The following is a 21,074-nucleotide window of genomic DNA, read 5'->3' as shown; positions in this document are numbered from 1 at the left end:
TATGTAATTTAGGCGGTGGCCTTCTTGGCGGCGTCTTGGGGAGACACCTTTCTGTCCTGGTTGAATCTCTTTCTTTGAGGAGGAGTTCTGATCTTTCTGTCTTCTCTCGATCTAACACGGACAATTCTGGCGTGGATGGCGCACGAAACACAGTAGTGCAACTTGTTGTACAACTTAGGAAGAGCGTATTCCTTGTACACCGAGGCGTCCGACAAGTCTCTGACAGCGGCGGCTTCAACCATGTTTCTGATGGTGACACGCTTGATAGCCTTGTCCTTGGGGACACAACGGGCACAGTTCAAGCATCTGACGGGCTTGACGTGACCTCTACCCTTCTTGTTTCTGCCGGAGTTCTTTCTCTTCTTAGCCATGGTGGTTAATAGCGGAACTCAATCGAGTGAAATTTTTTATTGCGAGAGCGTGAGGGCCCACGGTGTGCACACAAATTAGTCACGAGGTATCGTGCGCGAGGGTTGTAACCCTAATGCTAAACTCAAATAGACGGCAAACTACACGCTGACATCGTAATCACCCGAATAAAGGCTGAATCAGGGGTAAAACACTGTTTCTATATTGCTTTATTAAGGCATTGACCGTCTCATTTGATTCCTTGGTGATTTTTATCTTGCGTAACTTTGACACCCACTGTAATTAGGGTAAAAGAGGACAAGGCTAAGAACTGTAAGCGACATATCAGTAATGTTATCGTTGAGTCAATCATTGATTATGATAACTGGATTTGCAGAAGCAGTGGGGTTTGACGTTTATGTCTCAGAGCCAACTTGTCTCGTCACTCTCAGTTAACTTCACCACGAGCGTTGTAGCTTGGCTTGTATAGCAGCCCTACACATAAACGGAGTAAAATCCCAGTTCTCTGCTGCAGTAATTTAGCCCTATTTGCTAGGCATAGGACGACTGTGTTGATAAAGATGTCACGACGCATATGGCTAAAAAGAACCTCGGTTAGGAGCCATTTTGAATGTTTTGGTTTCAAGTAGACGTAGATGATGGAAATAGTCAAACGGTCATGAGGCTGACATTCAATTGAAATGTAAAAAGCGATTGGAGTGGTTTGAACTCGAAGTGACTTATTCAAAGATTGAGTTCGAAGTGTTAAAGCAAACACTAGAAATTGTAATTAAATTTGTCATGATGATAGTTGCAGAATTTTACAAAATTTAACAATACTTTCGTGAATATAAAGAATGCAGTCATATTGGAGTACTTTCTCAGAGGATTAATTATTACACCACATTAAGTCACACCCAAATCGGGTTTTGAGTAATATTAGCACTCGAACTTCGTACACTTTTGGTGAGCAATCTGATAATCATCAGATTCGAACTACGGGGACGCGCGCAAGCCGATATCGCAATGCGAGTCAAACCCCGAGGTCAGTCAATCAGTGAGACACTCGATACTTATTAATGGTTAATTGACCAAAATGCTAGCCCGTAACCCCTATTTAACAAAATTGTCTGCTCGAACCCCGTTATCACAAGATCAGGCCACTTGTTGGTGGTCGTGCGGTGGAGATTTTTTTGTACGCACGGTGCCAGGCCAATGAGAAAAAGATAATTTTCAAAGCACTCGACCAGTCCATACCCAAAGAGTAAGTCGTCAGAAACGGCCACGATCGCCGCGGTCACCCCAGAAACGAATGCGAATACTTGAATGCTCCATTGCGCAAGACGATACGTTGAACGAGGTGCGTGCCCCCGCCCCCTCAGCGGGCTCAGCGATGCCATTGATTTTGGAGATGTCACTCGTGATAGACCTCGTCAGCAGTATCCGTGCCATCCAATGATGGCGTATACGTATACAAGTGATTTCTATTCCTTTCAAGTTTCAGATTATTTCAAAACGATACTAACCAGTTAGTGCTCGCCCGTACTTTGAGAGTCGCTAGACAAATCCCCACCACCCGGGTGTTCGCTCGTAATGCTTCGCAGAAGTTGATGAACCAACCCACCGCCAAGACCTTGGCTGAAGTTACCGGTCCCGACTCGTCGCTTATCGGTCCTGGTGCCCAGCCCGGTACCATCCCCACCGACAAGGACCAAGCCACCGGTTTGGAAAGATTCGAATTGATGGGTAAGGCCGAAGGTATCGACGTGTTCGACCTCGAAAACCCCATTGACCAAGGTAGCGGTACCCACGAAGACCCCTTCTTGGTCCCCACTTACATGGGCTACAGATACGTCGGTTGCCAAGGTAAGGAAGGCTTTGAACCCCACAAGCCTTACTGGATGAAGGTTGAAGAAGGTGACGAACCCGCCAGATGCTGGCAATGCGGTAACGTGTTCAAGGCATTGTACTTGGGTGAACCCGGCCAACAACACCACTAAACATGTTAGCATAATAAGTAAAGTTCATAGTATACACAGAGATATAAATTATCGACGACTACACGCTAGACAACGTACACTTCCACAAGCTTGCCGAAATCAAGTCCCTCGCCACTGTGGACGTCAAATATCTTCACCCCCTCCAAATTGTGGATGCCCCGAGATACGCCAAATAATCGAATGTCGGTGTCATACACTGAATTGGGATCAAGCGGGCCGATGCGGAGGCCATTATCAAGCACTACCACGCCAGTTTGCGGCTTGGGAGCTTGGTAGGCGAGGGATAATTGGGTATTGTCACATGCTTCTGGGTCTGCCCCTACCGGAAGCGAGAACTGTTTCTGTTGAACAAGTAAGGAAAGAGTAATGCGGTTAGGCGAGTTGTTGACTGCCTGGAGCCGCCACACCGCCACGTCACCCATCTCAATGGTGGGACGACCGTTGAACGTTAGTCGTAACCCCAGCAAGATATTATTCACCAGTAAATTGACGGTTACCGTATTTGTCTTTTTGGGCCTTATTTTCTTTTTCACTGCTGTTCGAAGTAAATGGTTGATGGGAGGAGCAATGATGCAAAAGTCAACTAACGGCGTCCACAGCGTCGTGATGTCGCCACTGACCGCTGTCCACTCGTTGTCGATCTGTTGGTGCACTTCCAGCTTCAATTTGATCAATATGTGTTTAGTGTCAAGCTCCTCTTCGTTTGTGAGACAATAAGTGAAGTTGATGTTGTCGCCCAGAGCGAATGTCACTGGCCATGGCTGCGGATATATACGGGAAACCAGCCCGTGTTTGAAGTCCACCAGCATGTCGTTGATCACAATTTTGAATCCGTCAAGGTCCAGCGCTAGTGTCAACGACGCCAAAAGCATCAGGTTACGCCCCGCTGCCTTCATCGTTTTGAGCTTGAGAGAGAGAGCCACGTTCACCGGCGCCACCCAGTGGACCTGCGCCCGAGGGTTAGCACGAATGGTATTCACTGGAGGTAACGGTCCTCCGGTTTCGTAGATGGCAGCGCTCAAATATTGATGATTGAGCTCCGCTAACAAATTACGACTTCGCGGCTCAAGGTCGGGCAAATTAGCTTGTGGCAGGAGTATCTCTTCCTCCTCCACCATCTGAGCCATCACTACCACGTGAGGGTTATCAAATTTGGTACGAGGGTAAGTGATAGTAAATGAAAACGGGTAGACAGTGGTACCATCATCACGAGGCTCAGCCTCGGTCAACACGGCATCGTGCACGGAGAAAGCATCCGGGAAGTCGCCATTTGCCTGCTTAAAGGCGTCAATTCGGTCGTGGGGCACGATTGACACCGCCACCAGGACGCGGGCCTGAGGCAACACCGGGCCGTGGCTGACGACGTACCCCGTCACCCGTTCGTCGAAAAAACAGATGGCTCGGGCCCGCGTGCCCACAGATAGCTCTAGACTAAGAGACATTGGCGATGGGCGCGACGAGGGCGGGGGCTGGGAGTCGGAGTGATGCTCGTTTGCCGGTACCTGAGAGGTGGAATGATTTCGCCAATGCGACTCATGAACAAAAACGTGATGGCAGTCACCAAATGTCAGCGACGAAAATGATGATAAATAGATATATTCAAGAAAAATTCGTTCTATAAGTTTCATATATAAGTAGTGTGTTTTGTAATTTTGTACATCGAGTTAATGTAGATCGAGTGGTTGATTATTGGAACGGAAAAACATTGATCCGGGACGAATAACTAATCAGGAACTTGATTAATGTGACTACGTAATGAAATCTATAAAGTATTCGGTGTGTGTATTTTGAGTCATTAAAAGAAGTTCCGATCGGGGTGAGGTTCAATGGACCATACGAAGGCCACCGCCCTTTTGATCGAGGTCATCAGCAATATACGCCACTGATTCGGTGTTTTCACCCCAGCCTAGCCGGGCCAGAGTGATGACATGCTTAAGGTTAGGTAATCGTCCATCATCAAGGGCAATTGCCAAGTCGATGGGATCAAGTTTGGTGGTGGTTCCGAGCGAGCCCAGCGACCCGAGGTAGAGCACCCTCAACGGACGTTGCGGGTCCGGCACGAGGTTGTCTTCGTCGAAAAACGTTCCCAGCACGTACTCGACCAGCACCTCGAGCTCTTTGAGAAAGGGCGCGTAGTTAAACACCACATCCAGGGCCCCCAGCGAGAGATTGGGCATGGGGTATTGGATACGGAAACAAGTGAGATTTCGTCCCACTTTGAGTAAGATATCGTGAAACCCAGAGTCGTGGATCTGAGGACAGTTGGAGAACTCGAGGGTGGTGATCGTCAGCGGGAACGTCAGCTTAATGAGGAAGTCGTCGGTAACCCCACCGGAGATGTGGAGATGCGCTAGGCGAGGCGGCCAGCAAATGGTCTCGTAGTCGGTGATTTCCACCAGCGACCGCGGGAATGCAAGATGGGTAAGATGCTGGAGCCGGCTCACCAGGCGAAACAACTCGCCGAGGTCGAGCATTTCCAGAACCAACGAGAGGTCGAGGATCTTAAGGTTGAGACAGTTTTTCAACGCTAGAAGAGGGCCAAAACCAAACGAGGTACAGGGGGCGACGAACATCTCGAGCGACGGCGCCAGCCGTTTGAGGAGCTTGGCGACAAAGGCGTTTTTGCCCAGCTGGACCACGGTACTCATGTCCAACTGTTTCACCTGGCGGCCCAAATGGCGCTTCTTGGTGATGGCATCAACAAAGCCATAGAAATTTGTCGCCTTAAGCACCGGGTGGTGATACACTAGCGGCACCAACGCCGCGTATAGGAGTTTGGATAACGTCAAGTGTTTTGACCGTATGCGGTAGGTGTGGCAGTAGATTTCGAAGATCCACACGATGATTTCGATGGGGAGAGCCATCAATTGCAGCTGAGCTGGCTGGTAGTGGCCGACAACGTGAAGGATGTGGTCCTCGTCATCGCTGTCGGCATCGGGACCCGCCGCCGCCTGAAAGCGGCGGTACGGGACCACCGTTTTCTTTGCCCTTCGTTTGTTGACTATGGTGACGACGCTGAGTCTCGATACTCAGCTGATGATCAAATAAGGTAAAAACGGGAGATGGCGTCGTGGGTGGAGAGAATCCGGTTATGATGCCCGCACCTAAGATAAAAAGCAATGTGACAAAGCCGCAGCGAGCATAAGTGTGGAAGCCGCTCGAAGCTACCGTCAACAGAAACGTTTGTGGGGGGGCCATCGGAAAAACGTAGTGATGTGACTGCTCGGAGTGTCCATGCTTTAGAAATATTGCTTTTTATTTTTTTTTCTCGTTTAGTTTTCGTCTCGATCGCTTAGCCACTTTTGGGAGTAACTCGTACAACAGAAAACAGTATCATGGGGAATTGTGATGTACAACATACCGAATGTAAAGACAAGATTCAAATTGAATTCTACAGCAACGTTTGAAATCAACTGAGAGTAAATTCCTTGAACTAGTAAGATACTTGTCAGTAGTAAATAGGTGCGGAATGTAAACAGATGACTTCTAGACCCGCAAAAGCGATGAGATGAGAGACACATTTTCCACCCACGGATAAATGCCGTGATTCTACGACCATCTATGCCAGCAACCTGACGTTTAATTCTGAAAAAAGCAAGTGTCACCGCCGCGTTTAATGAGGGCTAGCCTCGGATCTCCGTTTCTATGGTCTTCTTTTCGCTGTCCCCGCATCCTCACAAATGGTGATCTGAAAACTGTATATAAGTGCGAGTGGCGCCGCGACTGCCACACCACTTACAAAAAAAAAATTTTTCAGTTGAGATTATCATATTTGCAAGATGGTTTTAGTTCAAGATTTGTTGCACCCCTCCGCCGAAACTGAAGCGAAGAAACACAAGAAGAAGACCCTTGTGCAAGGCCCCAAGTCCTTCTTCATGGATGTCAAGTGCCCCGGCTGCCTCCAGATCACCACCGTGTTCTCGAACGCCCAGACCGCCGTCACCTGTGACTCGTGCTCGACTGTGTTGTGCACTCCCACCGGTGGTAAGGCCAAGTTGACCGAAGGCTGCTCGTTCAGAAAGAAGTAAACGACGAGACTTTGCATGCCCCTTTCAAAGGCGCCTCATGAAATAATGTGTATAATAGTTTAGGGTTAAAGATAATATATAGGAATTTCTTTACGAAATTGATCGTCTTGTAAGTGTCACGGGAACAACCAGTTGTATCCCAACGCCAATACCACAATCCCCAATAGCCAGAGCCGGCCGCGGCTCGTCGTCAAAAACCAGAGGCCCCACCCGAGACTGGCATCGCTCAACCGACGCAACGCCGAGTTGACGAGACGGTCCCACCCGGTGGGTTTCATATACACTTCGGTGGGGCCCACCACTTCGACGCCGCCTCCAGTGGGCTCAATGACAAGTTGGAAGCCTCCTGCCGACACGATGGCGTCGGGAGCAGTGTCGGGAATCGAGATGTGGAGACTGACGGGCCGGTGGTCCAGCAAAAGGATGTGCGACACCGCGGCGTAGCGGTGGACCTGGGGTTGGGTTTGCGGGTAGCATGACTGGTAAAGCACTCGATCACACCACAGCGGCGCCCGGGTGCGTTTATAGATGGCGGTATGAGTCTCATACTTGTATGTGGGACGGAAATCGATGGGGGCTTCGGCAAACCCCATAAACGCCTCGCCACGAGCCATGGCGCGTGTCAATTCGTCGTAGCGGCTCACCAAGGTGGGGATCTCGGCTTCCAGTTGTTGGGCCAGCTGGTCCTGGAGTCGCCACAACGATTGCATTTCTGGTGAGTGAGGATTAAACTTCTCTGTGGTTCGGTAATTGAGATCGCCAAGGAAGAAAGTATGGCTATCAGGTTTAAGCAAGCCGTAGCCATCGCCAAAGTCGAGGCCTCGCATCACCGCCACGCTGACTTTGTTGCGGAATGTGTAGTGGTCATTACCTTCGTGAGCCGGTAAATGGGCCCCACCAAACGAGATATCGACGCTTCGGGTATCACTCAATTTGTAGGCAAGACGGACACCCACGCCGCCTTTAAGTGATGAAAACCCAATCCCATACGACACGGTGGCCGTGCGTACTCGAGAGATCTTGGAAGCAAATGGCGAGATCACCACCATCGCCATCGCTCCAACGTGGACAAGCCCCACCGTCTTAAACCTAAGATTTGCCCCATTGTATTTAGCACTCAACGCCCGAATGAACGCGTCCAGATAGCCAATGGCGTAGTGGTTGGCAGTATCATAGAAGCACCCGTCCATGATGCCGCACATTTCCTGGAGAGCAAACACGTAGAGCTCACACACTTCGTCGGGGAGATCCTTGACACATCCGGTGATGAAAGTTTGTGAGTCAATTGGCTGCTTGCCACAATTGTAGGTGAATAAGTATATGGGTATCATTAGCCACCCCGGTCGTCTTGGCGAGTGCGAGATAGAGTACGCTTGCGCCGCACATGCAGGGACAGCAACCCCGTCATCATTCAGTTACACTTGACACGCCGAGTGAAACCAAGTAAAGCTCAGATCGAAAACCATCGTGATCAGTGGCAGTTGAGGTGACGACCACAATATCTGCCTACGTGTCCACAACAGAAAATATGACAAATTAATCAATAAAATAACAGTAGACAATGAATAATGATACATGAAATACTGCAAACAGCTTTTAGTTCCATTATACTCAAATTGTCATTGAGTCCATTTTCTTCGAATCGTTCGCTTGATCGTGTTTCCGTTGTGTTTTTGAGAGTGCTCCGGCTTGACTCAATTACGAGCCCCGCGGGCGATGCCGCCGATGAAGTCGCGCAGAGCTTTTCCCTATCGCTAGCCACGACCATAGGACTATGGGGTCTAAACGGGCGAAAAAGCTGCAGCCAGCGCTCGAAAACCGACCAGACATGCTTGACGAAACCGGCAGGTTCGATGTCCTCAGCAAACTACCGGAAAATTACCACGAGGACGCCGCGTTCGACTATGAGAAACGCCTGGCGCTGGTAGAACCGGAAATCGTGCTAGTGGACTCCGACGACGACGACGACGACGCTACCACTGACCGTCCGATGATCTCGGAAGCTAACGGTGATATCATCATTGACGTGTCGAGTGCCTCCGACTCGGAATCCGAGGCTAAACCACCGACACCCGCGAATGAGCTCACCGAGAACCAGGACTTTATTGGGTTTGGCGACGACTCTAGCGATAGTGAAATGGATGAGGGTGAATACTCTGATGACGGCATCATTCTGGGCGACGAAGTCAGCGCCCACCACCGTCCTCGGGCCCAACTGCCGTTCCCGTGGATTAAAGACCACGACCACCTGAAAGAGATCGAGATCGCCGACTGGTTGACCGAGGAGATGAAGGACTTTGTCAATTATATCTCGCCGTCGAAAAAGGAGATTGAGACGCGTAACCGCATTATAGATGGGCTTAAGCTGGCGATCAAGGAGTACTGGCCCGAGTGCACCGCCCACGTGTTTGGGCTGAGTGCCACCGACTTGTACTTACCGGAGCTGGACATCGACATGGTGGTGGTGCTGCGGAGTGGCACCTACGAAGAACGCAGCCGGTTGTACCAGTTGTCGCTGAGATTACGCCAGCTTAAGCTCGCCACCAAAATCGAGGTCATCGCCAAGACTAAAGTGCCCATCATCAAGTTTGTCGACCCCCAACTGGGAGTGCACGTCGACATCTCGTTTGAACGGGTTAACGGGATTCACGCCGCGCAAAACATCCGCAAATGGATTGCGCAAATGCCTGGTTTACGGGAAATGGTCCTCATCATCAAGCAGTTTCTCTCTCTGCGAAAACTCAACAACCCTCATGTCGGTGGTTTAGGCGGTTATGCCACCATCATCATGGCCTACCACTTTCTCCGCATGCACCCGAAAGTGTCGTCAAATACGATGAGTGTCCCCGACAACCTTGGTCCTTTGCTCATTGAGTTTTTCGAGCTCTATGGGCGTAACATCAACTACGATATCGTGGGGCTCAGTCTCGGCAAAGATGGTGATACCCCTTGCTATATCCGCAAGGAAGAACACAGAGTGCTCAATACCAGCAGGAACCCGTACTCGATTGTCATCCAGGACCCGCTGGAACCGGAAAACAACATTACTCGAGCGACGTTTGCATTGCGCGACATCAAAAAGGCATTTGGTGGGGCGTTTCAACTCTTAACGGCGCGGTGCTACGAATTAAACCAAGCCCTGTATAAGCAGCGGTTGGGCCAGCTGATATTGGGTGACATCATCAAGTACCGCGGCAAAGAGCGTAACTTCATCGACGAAAGAGATCTAGTACCCAACCAGGCGTTGATTGGTGACCGAGTAAAACTTCATGGCGACGACAGCCCCAAGAAGCGGCGCAAGCAGCCGAAGGAAGTGTACCTGGTGGCCAGTTCCAGCGACGACAATGGCTACGAACCTACGTTTGAAGACCGCCAACAACTGGCGAAGAAGGTTATGGATTTGATGGGAATTGACGATGATGATGACGACAACACTGCAGCTCCCCGCAAACGGGCCCACAGCAGTTCTGACGACGACAGCGACGACGAAGCCCGCCGCGCGGCGAAGCGGCTGAAGCTGGTGAACAAAGACACCAAGCGTGACTTCTGGCTCGCAAAGGGCAACGAGCTCACGGGAACTAAGTAACGAGGATATGTAATATTATAGGACATTATTAGCATTATTTAGTAGGCGGGTTGTTTTTAGCAGCATCTAGAGGTGGTGGGGGTAGCGGTACTCTGAGAGACGTCAAGCTGTTTGCGGGCGTCCCAGTCGCTAAAGAATTGGGGGTCGATCTCGTCGACCACGGCGTCAAATACGGCATCGATGCCGTCGCCAGTTTTGGAACTGGTGGGGTATAGTTTGAGCTCACTAGCATCAGCAAACTCCTGCACTGAAGTATCGTCAGCCACCGCTACGTCCAGTTTGGTGCCCACAAGTTTTATGCGACACTGGTCGTGGAGCTTAAGCTGGTCGAGCCAGTAGCGAGCCAGCTCCAACAGTTCCTGGGGCAGGCTGAGATCGACACATATAAGGGCACACTTGGCGTTACGGTAGTACATCGGCGTGAGCAGCCGGTAACGCTCCTGGCCGGCAGTGTCCCAGATCTGGAGCTCGACCAGCCGGCCCAGACCCAGGGAGGTGTATTGGCGCGAAATGAAGGCGGCGCCAATGGTGTTGCTGACGTGGGGGTCAAACTCGTTGGTGGTGAAGCGGTTCACCAAAGAAGTCTTCCCCACCAGCAGCTCGCCCAAAAGCACCACCTTGTACGGCGGCAGCGGCAGGGGGTCCACCATTTGTGTCCCGTGCCCATACCATCATCGATTGCGATCTGGTGCGCGGGCCGCAGCTTATCGTCCTGCACACAGCCAGGTAACCATCGTGGCTAGTGGCGTCAGCGAGCGCGATGTGGGGTGAGTCTAACGATAGCAATTCAAACCCCGAGATGCCCTTCATTGCCAAAGCAACTTCGATGCATGGACGGTTGCGTACACGAGCAGTGGCGGCTACCATGCCGCCACACTCACCACCACCACTTAGTTAAACAATGTAGCCAACTTAGTAGAGGATATCTAACTGTTTCCCAGAGCTTCCGTGGGTATTTCACCTCTAGTGGGCCATGCCGTTTGTGCAGGAAGCCGAATTTCAAAGTCCGCACCTATACCAAAGAGAAATTTATATCGATTCATATCATCCAGCAACCGATCCACCAAACCACCAATGTCCTCCGCCGAACCTGAGGGATCAGGACTGACCAAAAAGCCGGGGAGAAAGCATGTGCTGAGGGCGTGTCTCGAGTGCCGCCGCCGCCACTTCAAATGTGACGGTACCATGCCTGTTTGCAACCAATGCTCCAAGCGCAACCGAGAGTGTGTGTTCGTCGAATCACACCGTGGTGGTAGCCGCAAGAAGGGTGTTCGCAAGGATAAGGCCAAGCTGAAACTGCTGGGAGTGCCTGATATCGAAGATATGGAGATTGTTGCCCAGACTAAAGAACAGATTAAGCAAGAGAACGACCAGTTGCTCACTCAGATCTACAAATTGCCCTGCGCCAAGGACCGTCTGAAGTGTAAGCTGCTTGATTGCCCAGGTAAGGATGTCGTCAGCGGCCGCCGAGAGCTTGACGAGGCCACCGCTACCCAGATGCGTAAGCGAATTCGTCTCGAGCACTCAGTGAAACAATTAGACTGCATGTTGCTGGAGAAGACGGCTACTGATGAAGATATCACTAAGGCCAAACAAATGGAATTCGAGCTCCAGTACCTGAACCCAGCCAATCTCATTGACATTCGTACCATTAACCATGACGACATTGTGCAAAACTACTACCGATTCTTCCACAACCGTCACCCGGTACTTCCGCCACTGACTGAAATTCAGCCATACTTGGATGTGGCCCCGGAATTGCTTCTCATTCTCAAGATCGTCGGTGACGGCCAGCTGCTGAGTCTCTACGCTAAAGATGTTGCTTTGATTCAGGACCGGTTATTACAAGTATGCAATGTGGTGAAGACGTCGGCAGCCAAGGATATCATTTCGGTACAAGTGCTTTTGCTTCTGCTGGTGGTCGCCCACATCTCTTCGCTCCATCAGCTTGGTCGCAAGTTTCGCGAAGCCTGCATTCACCTTCTTCTAGAGCTTCAGATACATAATCTTGACAGCCTGATAGATCAGGCCAAACTCCCACTTTACAAACTGGCACGAGTCAAGCATATTACTCGAAGTCTGATTGCCGACCTCGCTCGTCGGCTGCTTTGGGAAATTTACTTTCTCGACGTCATCATTGGCTCCGCTGATGGCCGTACTTTATCCAACTTGGCAAAGATCGATATTTCAACTGCATACCCACTGTATCCTCCTCGAGAAGTGTTTGACTATAAGGGACGAGCTGAAGCCACGTTATTGGTGGTGGAAGCAGTCAAGTTGAATTTAGAAATTATGAACAAACTCCCCTTCGAAACTACTATTGGTAGATTGAAGGCTGAGCTTTCTAATTGGGAGTTAAAGTTGCAGGACCCGCTGATGTTCGGGTGTCCTCCCCTCATTCTGAAGACGGGAGAGATTAATGAAGGCGTCCACCAGCTGACACTCATGTTCAACTATGCTAAGATCTTTGTCCACCGCCCTTTCCTGTACTTGTGGAAGATCAATAGTCCGCAAAACCCTCAATGTGGCGACGAAATCATGGAGGCTTCAGATATGCCCACTCAACTTAAGGCTGACGCCCGTGCTACTATTGAGACCCGCAAAACTATTGAGGCCGCCACCCTGGTGGTAGAGCTGTTAATCGATACCAACGCCGCCCATGTTTTAGAGCGCACACCGCTTTTCGCTTGCGCTCTTGCCCTTGCCGCTCTTGTCCACATTTCTGCGTACATTTGGATCGAAACCATTTTGGAGTCCGACGACGATGAACTTGTCCAGGAGAGTGGGTTGGGAGTTAACGAATTGGACGTTTACGTCGAGTACATCAAGTTGGCGCTCACTGCCATCTACCCCATCTCGCGCCACTGGATACTATCGGGCAAAGTGGCGAAACATATTCGTGACTCGCTCCAAGCGCTCCGTCCTGAGCTTTACGATAAACTCAAGCATCTGTTACCCCAATTGGAAGTGGCACTTGACCTGATGCAAGTACTGGAATCGCAAGCGAACCCTCAAGATAGCGAGTTCTCCAACCTGGCAGTGCTGTCACTGCAAGTGTCGCCGCTCAATAGTCATTTGAGCCCTCACTCCACCATTACTCCAAACAGTCTTACTCCGTCAGGATCGACTAAAGGATACAATAGTATGGGTGACACTGACGTTGTTGAGCCGATAATGCCCAGCTCTACTATCACTCCCAACCCGGAGATCGCTACCGTTCAAGAACTGTTCTTATTGGATACCAACAACCTCGTAAACCAGAGCGACGACGCCTTGTTTGAATTCAATCAATGGGACTGGGAGCCGGCGCCCGCGGCCAACTCTGGTTGCGACTGGATCGACCGCGCATTGCTCGACTACTTTGAAGGTGGCGAAAAGCCCACCAACATCGTTTGAAAACTGCATAACGAATATTCAAGAAACACGTGAATGAGACACGAAGACATGACGAGCACGACTTACCCCAGCATATCCACGTTTATGACTAATTTGTATAGGAGACGAATTATACGAGATCATCTGGAACAATAAGCCTATCATGTAATTATGCATTATCTATTGATACAATTTAGCCTTGTAAACCCAAGGCATTCGTGAATTGCGAGGCACCGCCGCTCTGTTGCATGTTCATCATGAAATCTTCAAGAATGGCAAACGCCGAGATCACCCCGATCAACACGGCGGCACCGACACCCAAACCACCGAAGAAGTCGCCCACAAGCGCCAACACGGTGATGGCAAACGCCCCGGACACCGCGGCCACAGGGATCACTCTCTGCAACTCCTTGGCCACCAGGACATCACGCTTACCCAAGATGGTAATGCTTTGTTCCTTGAATTGAAGGGCGATATCGCGGGGAGCCGACCCCGAGATTTCCGACCACTTGTTGGCGAACCACACCGCCAACGCCACCACCACAACCGAGAACACCACGGTGCGGATAGGGGAGAGGGCAGAGTTAACTAACGACGCCGACGCGGTAAGGTAGGACAAGATACCAGACACCGGCACCAACAAGTTGTTGTTGATGTCCAAGGCGTAAGCGCCGATGATGGTGCGAGTGAGGGCCAGTTCCAAGCCCAATCTTTCCAACGCTCTCACGAGGATGAACCCAAACACTTGAACATTACCGAGCACGGTGTAGGCAAAAAGAAGGGGCAAAGCACCAGTGTAGAGCAAGCGGATGGGGTAGACGTTGGCCATGCCTCTCATCTTAGTGGAACGGATGGGAATTTCGATCCGGAAGTTTTGGAGGAACACAGCAGCGAAGATGGCAGCAATGGCAACGTAGAAGCCAATGAAGTTGGGCAAGTACAACCGCGAGAACGACGCAAGAATCAGCTTGTACAACGCTTGAGGTTCTCTGATCTTGAAGTTGCGGAAAAGGTTGGTGAAGGCACCGTAAGCTTCAACCCGGTTCAGGTTGGCCAAGGTGAACGATTCCACACCGACGATCGAACGCACCATGTTGGTGGCGGCCTGAAGGGCAAGGAAACAAAGGATACCCGAACCAAAGGAGTAGCCTTTGTCGAAGATTTCAACCATCAAGGTAATAATGAACGACCAGCCCACCACTTGGCAGAAGATGGCCAAGTACCACGAGATCGACGCCAGCGGGTTCGAGAGCGACAGGCCCTGGATGGCGGAGTCGTAGTAGCCGGAGAAAATGAGGCCGGCGGCCATGGCGATCGAGAGGGCGATCGACGTCAACTTTTGCCCCGTTTGGAACAACTCACGGTCGTTTCTCAACGCCAAGTTGACGTTGACGAGGCGACAGCCGACAGCGACTTGCCAGAGGAAGCCGGCGGTGATCACTGGGAGCAACCCGAGCTCGAAAAGGGTGGCCTTTTCCATGCCGAAGATCGAGCGGAAGGTGAAGAACGGGTCCAGGATCAAAAGCGGCGCCGACGGCTTGAGCCCGTACAACGGTAATTGGCCGAGGAGGTAGATCATCCCTGACCCCACGGTAAACATCACCTTTTCGTCGAAGGGAAGCCCTTCCACCGGCACCTCCACTTCAGGGAGCACTGGCACGAAGAAGTTGACCAAATCAAGAAGACGGACTGGGGTTAGTAATGCAAATTGGCAATAGCGACGGCAGGTAGGGTGGTGTACTTACATCCGCTCATTCTGGCTGGCAGTGAATGTCGAACAGATTTTTTTCGCGCCGTGGTAACGATGGCGGGGGTACGAGCGCGACGGTAGAGGATATTCAAGGCGTGTGTGGGGTTAGTGAACGGGTAGACCGTTATTGTTACTCATGATAATGGACTCGATAATGAAGGTTAAAGTGTATTTTGGTAAAGTTATTTTCGTTTACGCAGTTGGCGATCATTTTATTACTCGTTTATATGGGGACAATCAGTGAGGATGGTCGTAGAAAACAAGCAGTAACTTTGTGATGAGTCACATCATTTCGAACACGTCTGTCTGTAAAGATTAACTTATATCAGTCACTTCCAATTGAGTCAAGTTACGACACAATCTCGTTTTTTTGTTGAGATTGATCACCAATTTACGGTGATGTGGTAATCTTTCTAGTGTGTATGTATGCAAGTATTTTCTATGACCATCTATCTACAGTATGCGTGCCCAAACGTCAGCGGTTGCGTTTAGCTAGTGACGCTGACACTGCTGCTCCGCGATACCACCGGGCCGAACCCCGAAAGCGTTTCCGTCAGCAGTTTGACTGCCAGCGCCGCTGCCCCCAACGCCGACCACTGGCTCAGCCACCCACGCGACTCTCGCCGGAGCCACACCTCGACGTCGCGGGTCACCCGCTTCACCTTATCAAAGTCTTCGCGGGCCATATACTTAAACATGTCGTCGCCGTAGAACTCTCGCACCACCAACCCCAGGGTGGTGCGGAGGTTTTCGTCTAGGTTCCACAGCGCCACGTTGTCATCGACATCGCCGATATCGTAGGGATTGGTGGCACTGTACCACTTATTGATTTTGTTGAGAAGAGTCTCCAGGGGCTGTTGGGCCCGGCGCGGCGTGACCTGGGGATCAGGCTGGTCGACAATGTCAACAAGGCCGTCCTCGGTGTCCTGGGTGTTAGTTAGCGATAATATGTCGCTTTCCTGAGCCTTAATAGGATTAAACAACACGTAGCTCTCGCCATCGACCAGGGTAACATCGATATCCTCATAGTCACTGAGGATACTCGAACACGTCTCCAGGGGCTTCACCTGCGACTTGTGCACTTGATTCACGTTCATGAGGGAAATCGGTTTAGACGTCAGAAACGGGAGAACACAACGATATTTGCCTGTATGTGTGGGAACAGGGGTTTCTTATAATCAGCACGCGCCCGCCGGCCCGCCATCGGCGCCCTATCTTTGCTCCTGGCGATAACGACCTGCACACAGATGACAGGGAGTGACTCGATCTCGGTGTGGGATCGGGCGCCCCGCCACACCCAACGCCACCACTGGCACGACTACTATGAGGGTACTGGCTTCCCCTCCTCAGGTCTAGCCACTGTGGCGAGCGCACGCCATATAAAGTGGGAAATATCCGGCAACGTAACTGCCAGTGTAACTGGGAGATAAGCCTCTCTAGCTTGCGCTGGATTGTGCCCCCCGGAATCAGGGTGCTCGGTTAGGCGACCCGGACCCTGAAACCCAGCAATAGGGTGACGGGAAAGTTGGGCAGGCATACGACACGCGGCGCTGCCAGATTTAGACACGTATTGTCTCTACGGGTTTTCGTTGACACATCAGATAGGGGTGAAAGACTAATTTCGTAATTTTTGAATAACATCAAGCATGTAGTCAGTAAAGTGTTCCATCATCACCTGTGTGAAGCGGGAAGAAAAAACGAGCGACCTCTTTATAGTCGATGGCCCAAAGGCCGGGTAATTTTTTTCTGGCGCGGGGCGACGTCACCGTTAGTCAGGGCTGACTGCGAGCCGCGGGTGCGACGTCGAACCCAGGTGAACTACTATCAAGTGATACAGGCATACCACCGCACGATGGCAGTAAAGGGATTGGGCGAACTCGATCAGCAATACGACGGCTCTAAGCTTCGCGTGGGCATCTTGCACGCTCGCTGGAACAAGAAGATCATCGACGCTCTCGTCCAGGGTGCCGTCGACCGTCTCAAGCAATTGGGGGTTAAGGAAGAAAACATCGTCGTGGAACTGGTGCCGGGGTCGTTTGAGTTGCCCTACGGTACCAAGTTGTTTAAGGAACAGCAGCAACGCAAGGGCACCCCGTTGGACGCGGTGATCCCCATCGGCGTGTTGATCAAGGGCTCCACCATGCACTTTGAGTACATCTGCGACTCCACCACCCACCAGTTGATGAAGCTCAACTTCGAGTTGGACATCCCCGTCATTTTCGGCGTGTTGACGTGCTTGACTGAGGAGCAAGCCGAGGCCCGGGCTGGGTTGATCGAAGGCAAGATGCACAACCACGGGGAGGACTGGGGTGCCGCCGCCGTGGAAATGGCCACTAAATTCAAGTAGGTAGAAGGCATATCCACCGCCAAATAAATACTTAAATCAAATAAACACTTAAATCCTTTGGGACGCCTCGTTGTATTGATCTTCAACGGATGTCTCACATCGTATTGTCGGCCCGATCAGCAGCCGTTGGGCCGGTTAAATCTTGCTTAAAAAATCGCCAGCGTTTCGCCGTTGCTAGTTGCCAAGTAGCACTCGACTTTAGAATGTGGTCACGGGCCCCGTTAGCCATGGCAAACAACCTTAACTGAAGCGAATAGAGCATGCCAGAGCAAACACTTGACGCCATACTATTGTGTATAGATGAGGGGAAGCGCCACGAACACTTGCGCTTGTATCACGCAATGCTCCCCAGCACGCGATCCTCCTGACACCGTGCCCACCGCTCCCGGTGAAGGTGGTATTGCTTTCGAGCCTGCCTAAACTCAGCAAGGAATTTCGGGTCAAGTTCGTCACTGGTTTCGGAAACCAATTGACGCAGCTGGCGATCAAGTGACTCAACTAAGTCGCCGTATTTCTTGACTAACAGCTCATTAGAGTAGCGCACCAACAATTGGTACTGGATCACCTGGAGACTGGAGAACTCCAGGTTGAGCCGTTGTAGTTCGGCCAATTTCTCCCTGATTGATTGTCCCACGTGGTCGTATTGTTCGATAAGTTGCTTGATCTGTTGCAACTTGGTGTTGTCGGCGGCAATCGTGGTCGCGTACTGGTCAAGGTATTGCTGGAAACTATCCGACAGTTGTACGTAGCCTTTCACCAACTCAGGGTTGGCCAAGAGCTCTTCCAACTGAGGATTGGGGAGGTCGGTGATGCTTGTGGGAAGTGGTAACAATGCCGTCGGATTGAACCCCATAGTGTTAGTCGCACACAGTTTGGTGCGGCAGTCTTAGCCAAGTAACTGTGGCTGAGCTGGGCAACAAAAGTGAGCTTGAAATATGGCTAAACCGCAAGCCGTTGACAGAATGAGTCACCCATACCACTCAATATGTTGGGAAAACCATACGACTAGCTTGAGACGACGAAATGAAATACAATGCTTGACTGTGAGCGAGAGAGTGGGTAAATGAGCATTGAGGATAGAGTTGATGTACGCTTGTTCATATTGAGGGGTTTCCTTGCAACACTTTGTCCACGAAGCATAGTTGAATACAATCCTTAATAGTCGTGAACTATTCTGTTGCGATAAAACTCAATCTAAGACACTTCAATCTCTCTAGTAACGCAAACTAAAAAGGAGATGCTGTCATGGCACATTCTTGACAACAATGGTTTGATTAATTTGATATACTATTAATGCTTAAATGCTGATAAACTATGCAACTACACAAGATCCTGCTTGAGTTTTTCCAAGTTCTTTCTGTCGCGCTCCAACTGCTTGCGCTCGATCCGCTTCATCGCCAGCACTCGGATTCTCTCCCCGTACTTGTAACACATGACGGGCCACCCAATCAACAACAACGCGATGAACCCGCTCATGGTGTTGGCCCAGCCATAACCCATTGCTTGGTACATCTTAGGCGCGAACAACGGGAACGTAAAGCCAAAGATGGAACGGAACATCGCCGCTGCCGCCACCGACAGCGCACTGAAGTTGATGATGACCTCAGTACCTTGCTCGTTGGTGGTTTTGTGAATCGACATGTCGATGAAGTACAGCTGACTCAGCTGGAACACACAGACAAGGCCAAAGGCAAAGAGCCCCAGCCCAATACCGGGCATGATCCAGTGGAGCTTCTTTTGCGCCGACCACCCGAACCAGATGAGGCCCACGGGGATGAAAAACGACGACACAATCAACATGGGAAGGCGGAACTCGGGCTTAGCGACGCCGTTATTTTTGGCCACCAAGTGGTTATACGTACGCCCAATGAGATAGGTCCACACAAACACCGCGAGCAAGAAGCCGACGCCCATCGGCAAGTACATGAGGCCGGTGATGGCGGCGTTGTAGCCGTAGGTCTTGTGGAAAATCGAGGGGAAGGCCGTGATCAAAAGATACATGAACCCGTACGTGAACGCCATAAGCAGGCCAAGCGACACAATCATGGGGTGGGTAAACAACAACATGAGGGGGCGCGTCATCGTCATCCACATCTTACCCCAGAACGTTTCACCATCGGTCAATTCGTAGATGGTGTGTAAGTTTTGGTTGCCAGTAGATTTGCGGAGGCGCTGAGCTTTACGCTTAAGCAACGTGGGAGCGTAAGTTTCCCGGAAGAAGATCGTGGCCACCACGCCCACAAACCCATTGAACATGCAGAGCACGTAAAATGTCCACCGCCACGATAACCCCAGGTTGACGATGAAGCCACTGATTAAAGGAGCAATCACCGGTCCCAAAAGCGGCGCCAACGAGTAACCGGCCAACGCGATATTGACATTCAACGGCCGAGCTTTGGGCAGGTCACTCTTCATACACATATCGGCAATGACCCCGGCACACACGTTCATGGGCACACAGCCAAAGAGACCACCAATGAACCGGAAAACCATCATTTGGGCCGTGGTATGAGAGAAGGCACACCCAAGGTTGAAGAAGAAGTTCATCCAGACCAGGACATCGAGCACAATTTTGCGCCCGATGCTATCATGCTCAGAAAGCGGAGCAATAATTAAGGGACCAATGGCCCATGCAAGAATCTGAATCGACACCACCATCAGCTTCACCACAGGGTTAGTAATGTGGAACTCGTTGGCGATATCGTCCATCGCTGGCGAAAGCATTGAGGACGTCATTGGGGCCACCAAGGCATAAAGCGACACAAACAAAATCATGATCCATTTTTTAGTCAACGACCAGTTGGCAGGGTTACGAGGGTCGTCAACACTGTCCCAAGTGATCAATTCAGGGTCAACGTCGACAAATTCTCCACCTTGTTGCTTGATATTAATGGTGGTTTCTTGGACGGGACCGGTGGGGATTTTCTCCAAATCAGCGGCGTCTTCCTTAATTGACTCGTAGTCGCCATCGCTTACAGCTTCATCGTCTTCTAATTCCTGGTTTCTTTGGATCAACTCCAGCAAAATGGTATTTCTCGAGGCCGCCCGTCTCACGGCGATGGCGGCGTCATCGAGGTCCCCGTAGATGTCTTTGACCAGGTACGCTCCCAACGACTCCCGGCGACCGCGTATCAGGTCAAACGAGCTTCGTAACAGGCTCCGCCGCCGAGAGCGTTCGGGTTGATCGCTTCTTTCGTAGTTTGCTGAAGTTAAGGGTACGGGTTCAAGCCCCAGCGAGTCGTTCGACGACAGCACCGAGAGCTCCTTGTCACACACCGACGCCTTCTCGTCCTTGTCACTCATAGTTTTGGGGAATTTAGTCGGGGGGTCGATGCCATTTTATTGCTGCAAATGTGACAAGCAGGGTGCTGCCGCACGCGTAGATTTCTCGGCTAGCGTCGGGGTGCCAGCCGTAGCCCCTTCCCAAAGAAAGCCCCACCTGGCGAAAAAGAAATGGCTAACGGACAGGATAACGCAATTAGACACCAAATACGAGATGGCTTTAATTATCCCCAATTTTGACGGACACATTTGTAGGTAAACGAGTCCATTAGAGCTAATCAGCACTATAAGGGTGTACACCGTTTGCGAGGCTGAGCGCGTCTCGGCAACTGGCGGCAGATCTCATCGCGGGTCCGAA

At 51.0% G+C, this 21,074-nt stretch overlaps 13 protein-coding genes across 13 annotated transcripts; 5 read left to right on the top strand and 8 right to left on the bottom strand. All coding sequences in view use genetic code 12, as the record gives it.

Annotated features, from left to right (window-relative positions):
- Window positions 1-8: 8 nt before the first annotated feature.
- RPS26A (40S ribosomal protein eS26) lies at window positions 9-371 on the bottom strand (the record flags this gene model as incomplete). Its single annotated transcript, XM_034157661.1, has 1 exon — window positions 9-371. The coding sequence occupies one exon, from the start codon at window positions 369-371 to the stop codon at window positions 9-11; it is 363 nt and encodes a 120-aa protein (XP_034010157.1).
- Window positions 372-1,958: 1,587 nt separating this feature from the next.
- Window positions 1,959-2,348, top strand: COX4 (cytochrome c oxidase subunit IV; the record flags this gene model as incomplete). The annotated part of the gene is made up of 1 exon (XM_034157660.1): window positions 1,959-2,348. The coding sequence occupies one exon, from the start codon at window positions 1,959-1,961 to the stop codon at window positions 2,346-2,348; it is 390 nt and encodes a 129-aa protein (XP_034010156.1).
- Window positions 2,349-2,413: 65 nt separating this feature from the next.
- Window positions 2,414-3,790, bottom strand: DIURU_004751 (uncharacterized protein; the record flags this gene model as incomplete). The annotated part of the gene is made up of 1 exon (XM_034157659.1): window positions 2,414-3,790. The coding sequence occupies one exon, from the start codon at window positions 3,788-3,790 to the stop codon at window positions 2,414-2,416; it is 1,377 nt and encodes a 458-aa protein (XP_034010155.1).
- Window positions 3,791-4,171: 381 nt separating this feature from the next.
- On the bottom strand, window positions 4,172-5,212 carry DIURU_004750 (uncharacterized protein; the record flags this gene model as incomplete). Its single annotated transcript, XM_034157658.1, has 1 exon — window positions 4,172-5,212. The coding sequence occupies one exon, from the start codon at window positions 5,210-5,212 to the stop codon at window positions 4,172-4,174; it is 1,041 nt and encodes a 346-aa protein (XP_034010154.1).
- Window positions 5,213-6,127: 915 nt separating this feature from the next.
- On the top strand, window positions 6,128-6,376 carry DIURU_004749 (40S ribosomal protein eS27; the record flags this gene model as incomplete). Its single annotated transcript, XM_034157656.1, has 1 exon — window positions 6,128-6,376. The coding sequence occupies one exon, from the start codon at window positions 6,128-6,130 to the stop codon at window positions 6,374-6,376; it is 249 nt and encodes an 82-aa protein (XP_034010153.1).
- Window positions 6,377-6,492: 116 nt separating this feature from the next.
- Window positions 6,493-7,707, bottom strand: DIURU_004748 (phosphoinositide 5-phosphatase; the record flags this gene model as incomplete). Its single annotated transcript, XM_034157655.1, has 1 exon — window positions 6,493-7,707. The coding sequence occupies one exon, from the start codon at window positions 7,705-7,707 to the stop codon at window positions 6,493-6,495; it is 1,215 nt and encodes a 404-aa protein (XP_034010152.1).
- A 443-nt stretch (window positions 7,708-8,150) lies between these two features.
- On the top strand, window positions 8,151-9,962 carry DIURU_004747 (non-canonical poly(A) polymerase; the record flags this gene model as incomplete). Its single annotated transcript, XM_034157654.1, has 1 exon — window positions 8,151-9,962. One exon carries the CDS (start codon window positions 8,151-8,153, stop codon window positions 9,960-9,962), a length of 1,812 nt encoding a protein of 603 aa, XP_034010151.1.
- A 56-nt stretch (window positions 9,963-10,018) lies between these two features.
- On the bottom strand, window positions 10,019-10,612 carry YPT53 (Rab family GTPase; the record flags this gene model as incomplete). Its single annotated transcript, XM_034157653.1, has 1 exon — window positions 10,019-10,612. The coding sequence occupies one exon, from the start codon at window positions 10,610-10,612 to the stop codon at window positions 10,019-10,021; it is 594 nt and encodes a 197-aa protein (XP_034010150.1).
- Window positions 10,613-11,036: 424 nt separating this feature from the next.
- Window positions 11,037-13,358, top strand: ZCF2 (Zcf2p; the record flags this gene model as incomplete). The annotated part of the gene is made up of 1 exon (XM_034157652.1): window positions 11,037-13,358. One exon carries the CDS (start codon window positions 11,037-11,039, stop codon window positions 13,356-13,358), a length of 2,322 nt encoding a protein of 773 aa, XP_034010149.1.
- Window positions 13,359-13,530: 172 nt separating this feature from the next.
- Window positions 13,531-16,184, bottom strand: DIURU_004744 (uncharacterized protein; the record flags this gene model as incomplete). Its single annotated transcript, XM_034157651.1, has 2 exons — window positions 13,531-14,978; window positions 15,596-16,184. The coding sequence occupies 2 exons, from the start codon at window positions 16,182-16,184 to the stop codon at window positions 13,531-13,533; spliced, it is 2,037 nt and encodes a 678-aa protein (XP_034010148.1).
- A 755-nt stretch (window positions 16,185-16,939) lies between these two features.
- RIB4 (lumazine synthase) lies at window positions 16,940-17,434 on the top strand (the record flags this gene model as incomplete). Its single annotated transcript, XM_034157650.1, has 1 exon — window positions 16,940-17,434. One exon carries the CDS (start codon window positions 16,940-16,942, stop codon window positions 17,432-17,434), a length of 495 nt encoding a protein of 164 aa, XP_034010147.1.
- Window positions 17,435-17,768: 334 nt separating this feature from the next.
- On the bottom strand, window positions 17,769-18,287 carry DIURU_004742 (ESCRT-I subunit protein; the record flags this gene model as incomplete). Its single annotated transcript, XM_034157649.1, has 1 exon — window positions 17,769-18,287. The coding sequence occupies one exon, from the start codon at window positions 18,285-18,287 to the stop codon at window positions 17,769-17,771; it is 519 nt and encodes a 172-aa protein (XP_034010146.1).
- Window positions 18,288-18,754: 467 nt separating this feature from the next.
- DIURU_004741 (uncharacterized protein) lies at window positions 18,755-20,737 on the bottom strand (the record flags this gene model as incomplete). Its single annotated transcript, XM_034157648.1, has 1 exon — window positions 18,755-20,737. One exon carries the CDS (start codon window positions 20,735-20,737, stop codon window positions 18,755-18,757), a length of 1,983 nt encoding a protein of 660 aa, XP_034010145.1.
- Between the last annotated feature and the right edge of the window lie 337 nt (window positions 20,738-21,074).

The sequence above is a fragment of the Diutina rugosa genome (assembly GCF_008704595.1).
Source record: "Diutina rugosa strain CBS 613 chromosome Unknown scaffold2_size729309, whole genome shotgun sequence".
Lineage (NCBI taxonomy): Eukaryota > Fungi > Ascomycota > Pichiomycetes > Serinales > Debaryomycetaceae > Diutina > Diutina rugosa.
This window is presented reverse-complemented; position numbering and strand designations above follow the sequence as displayed.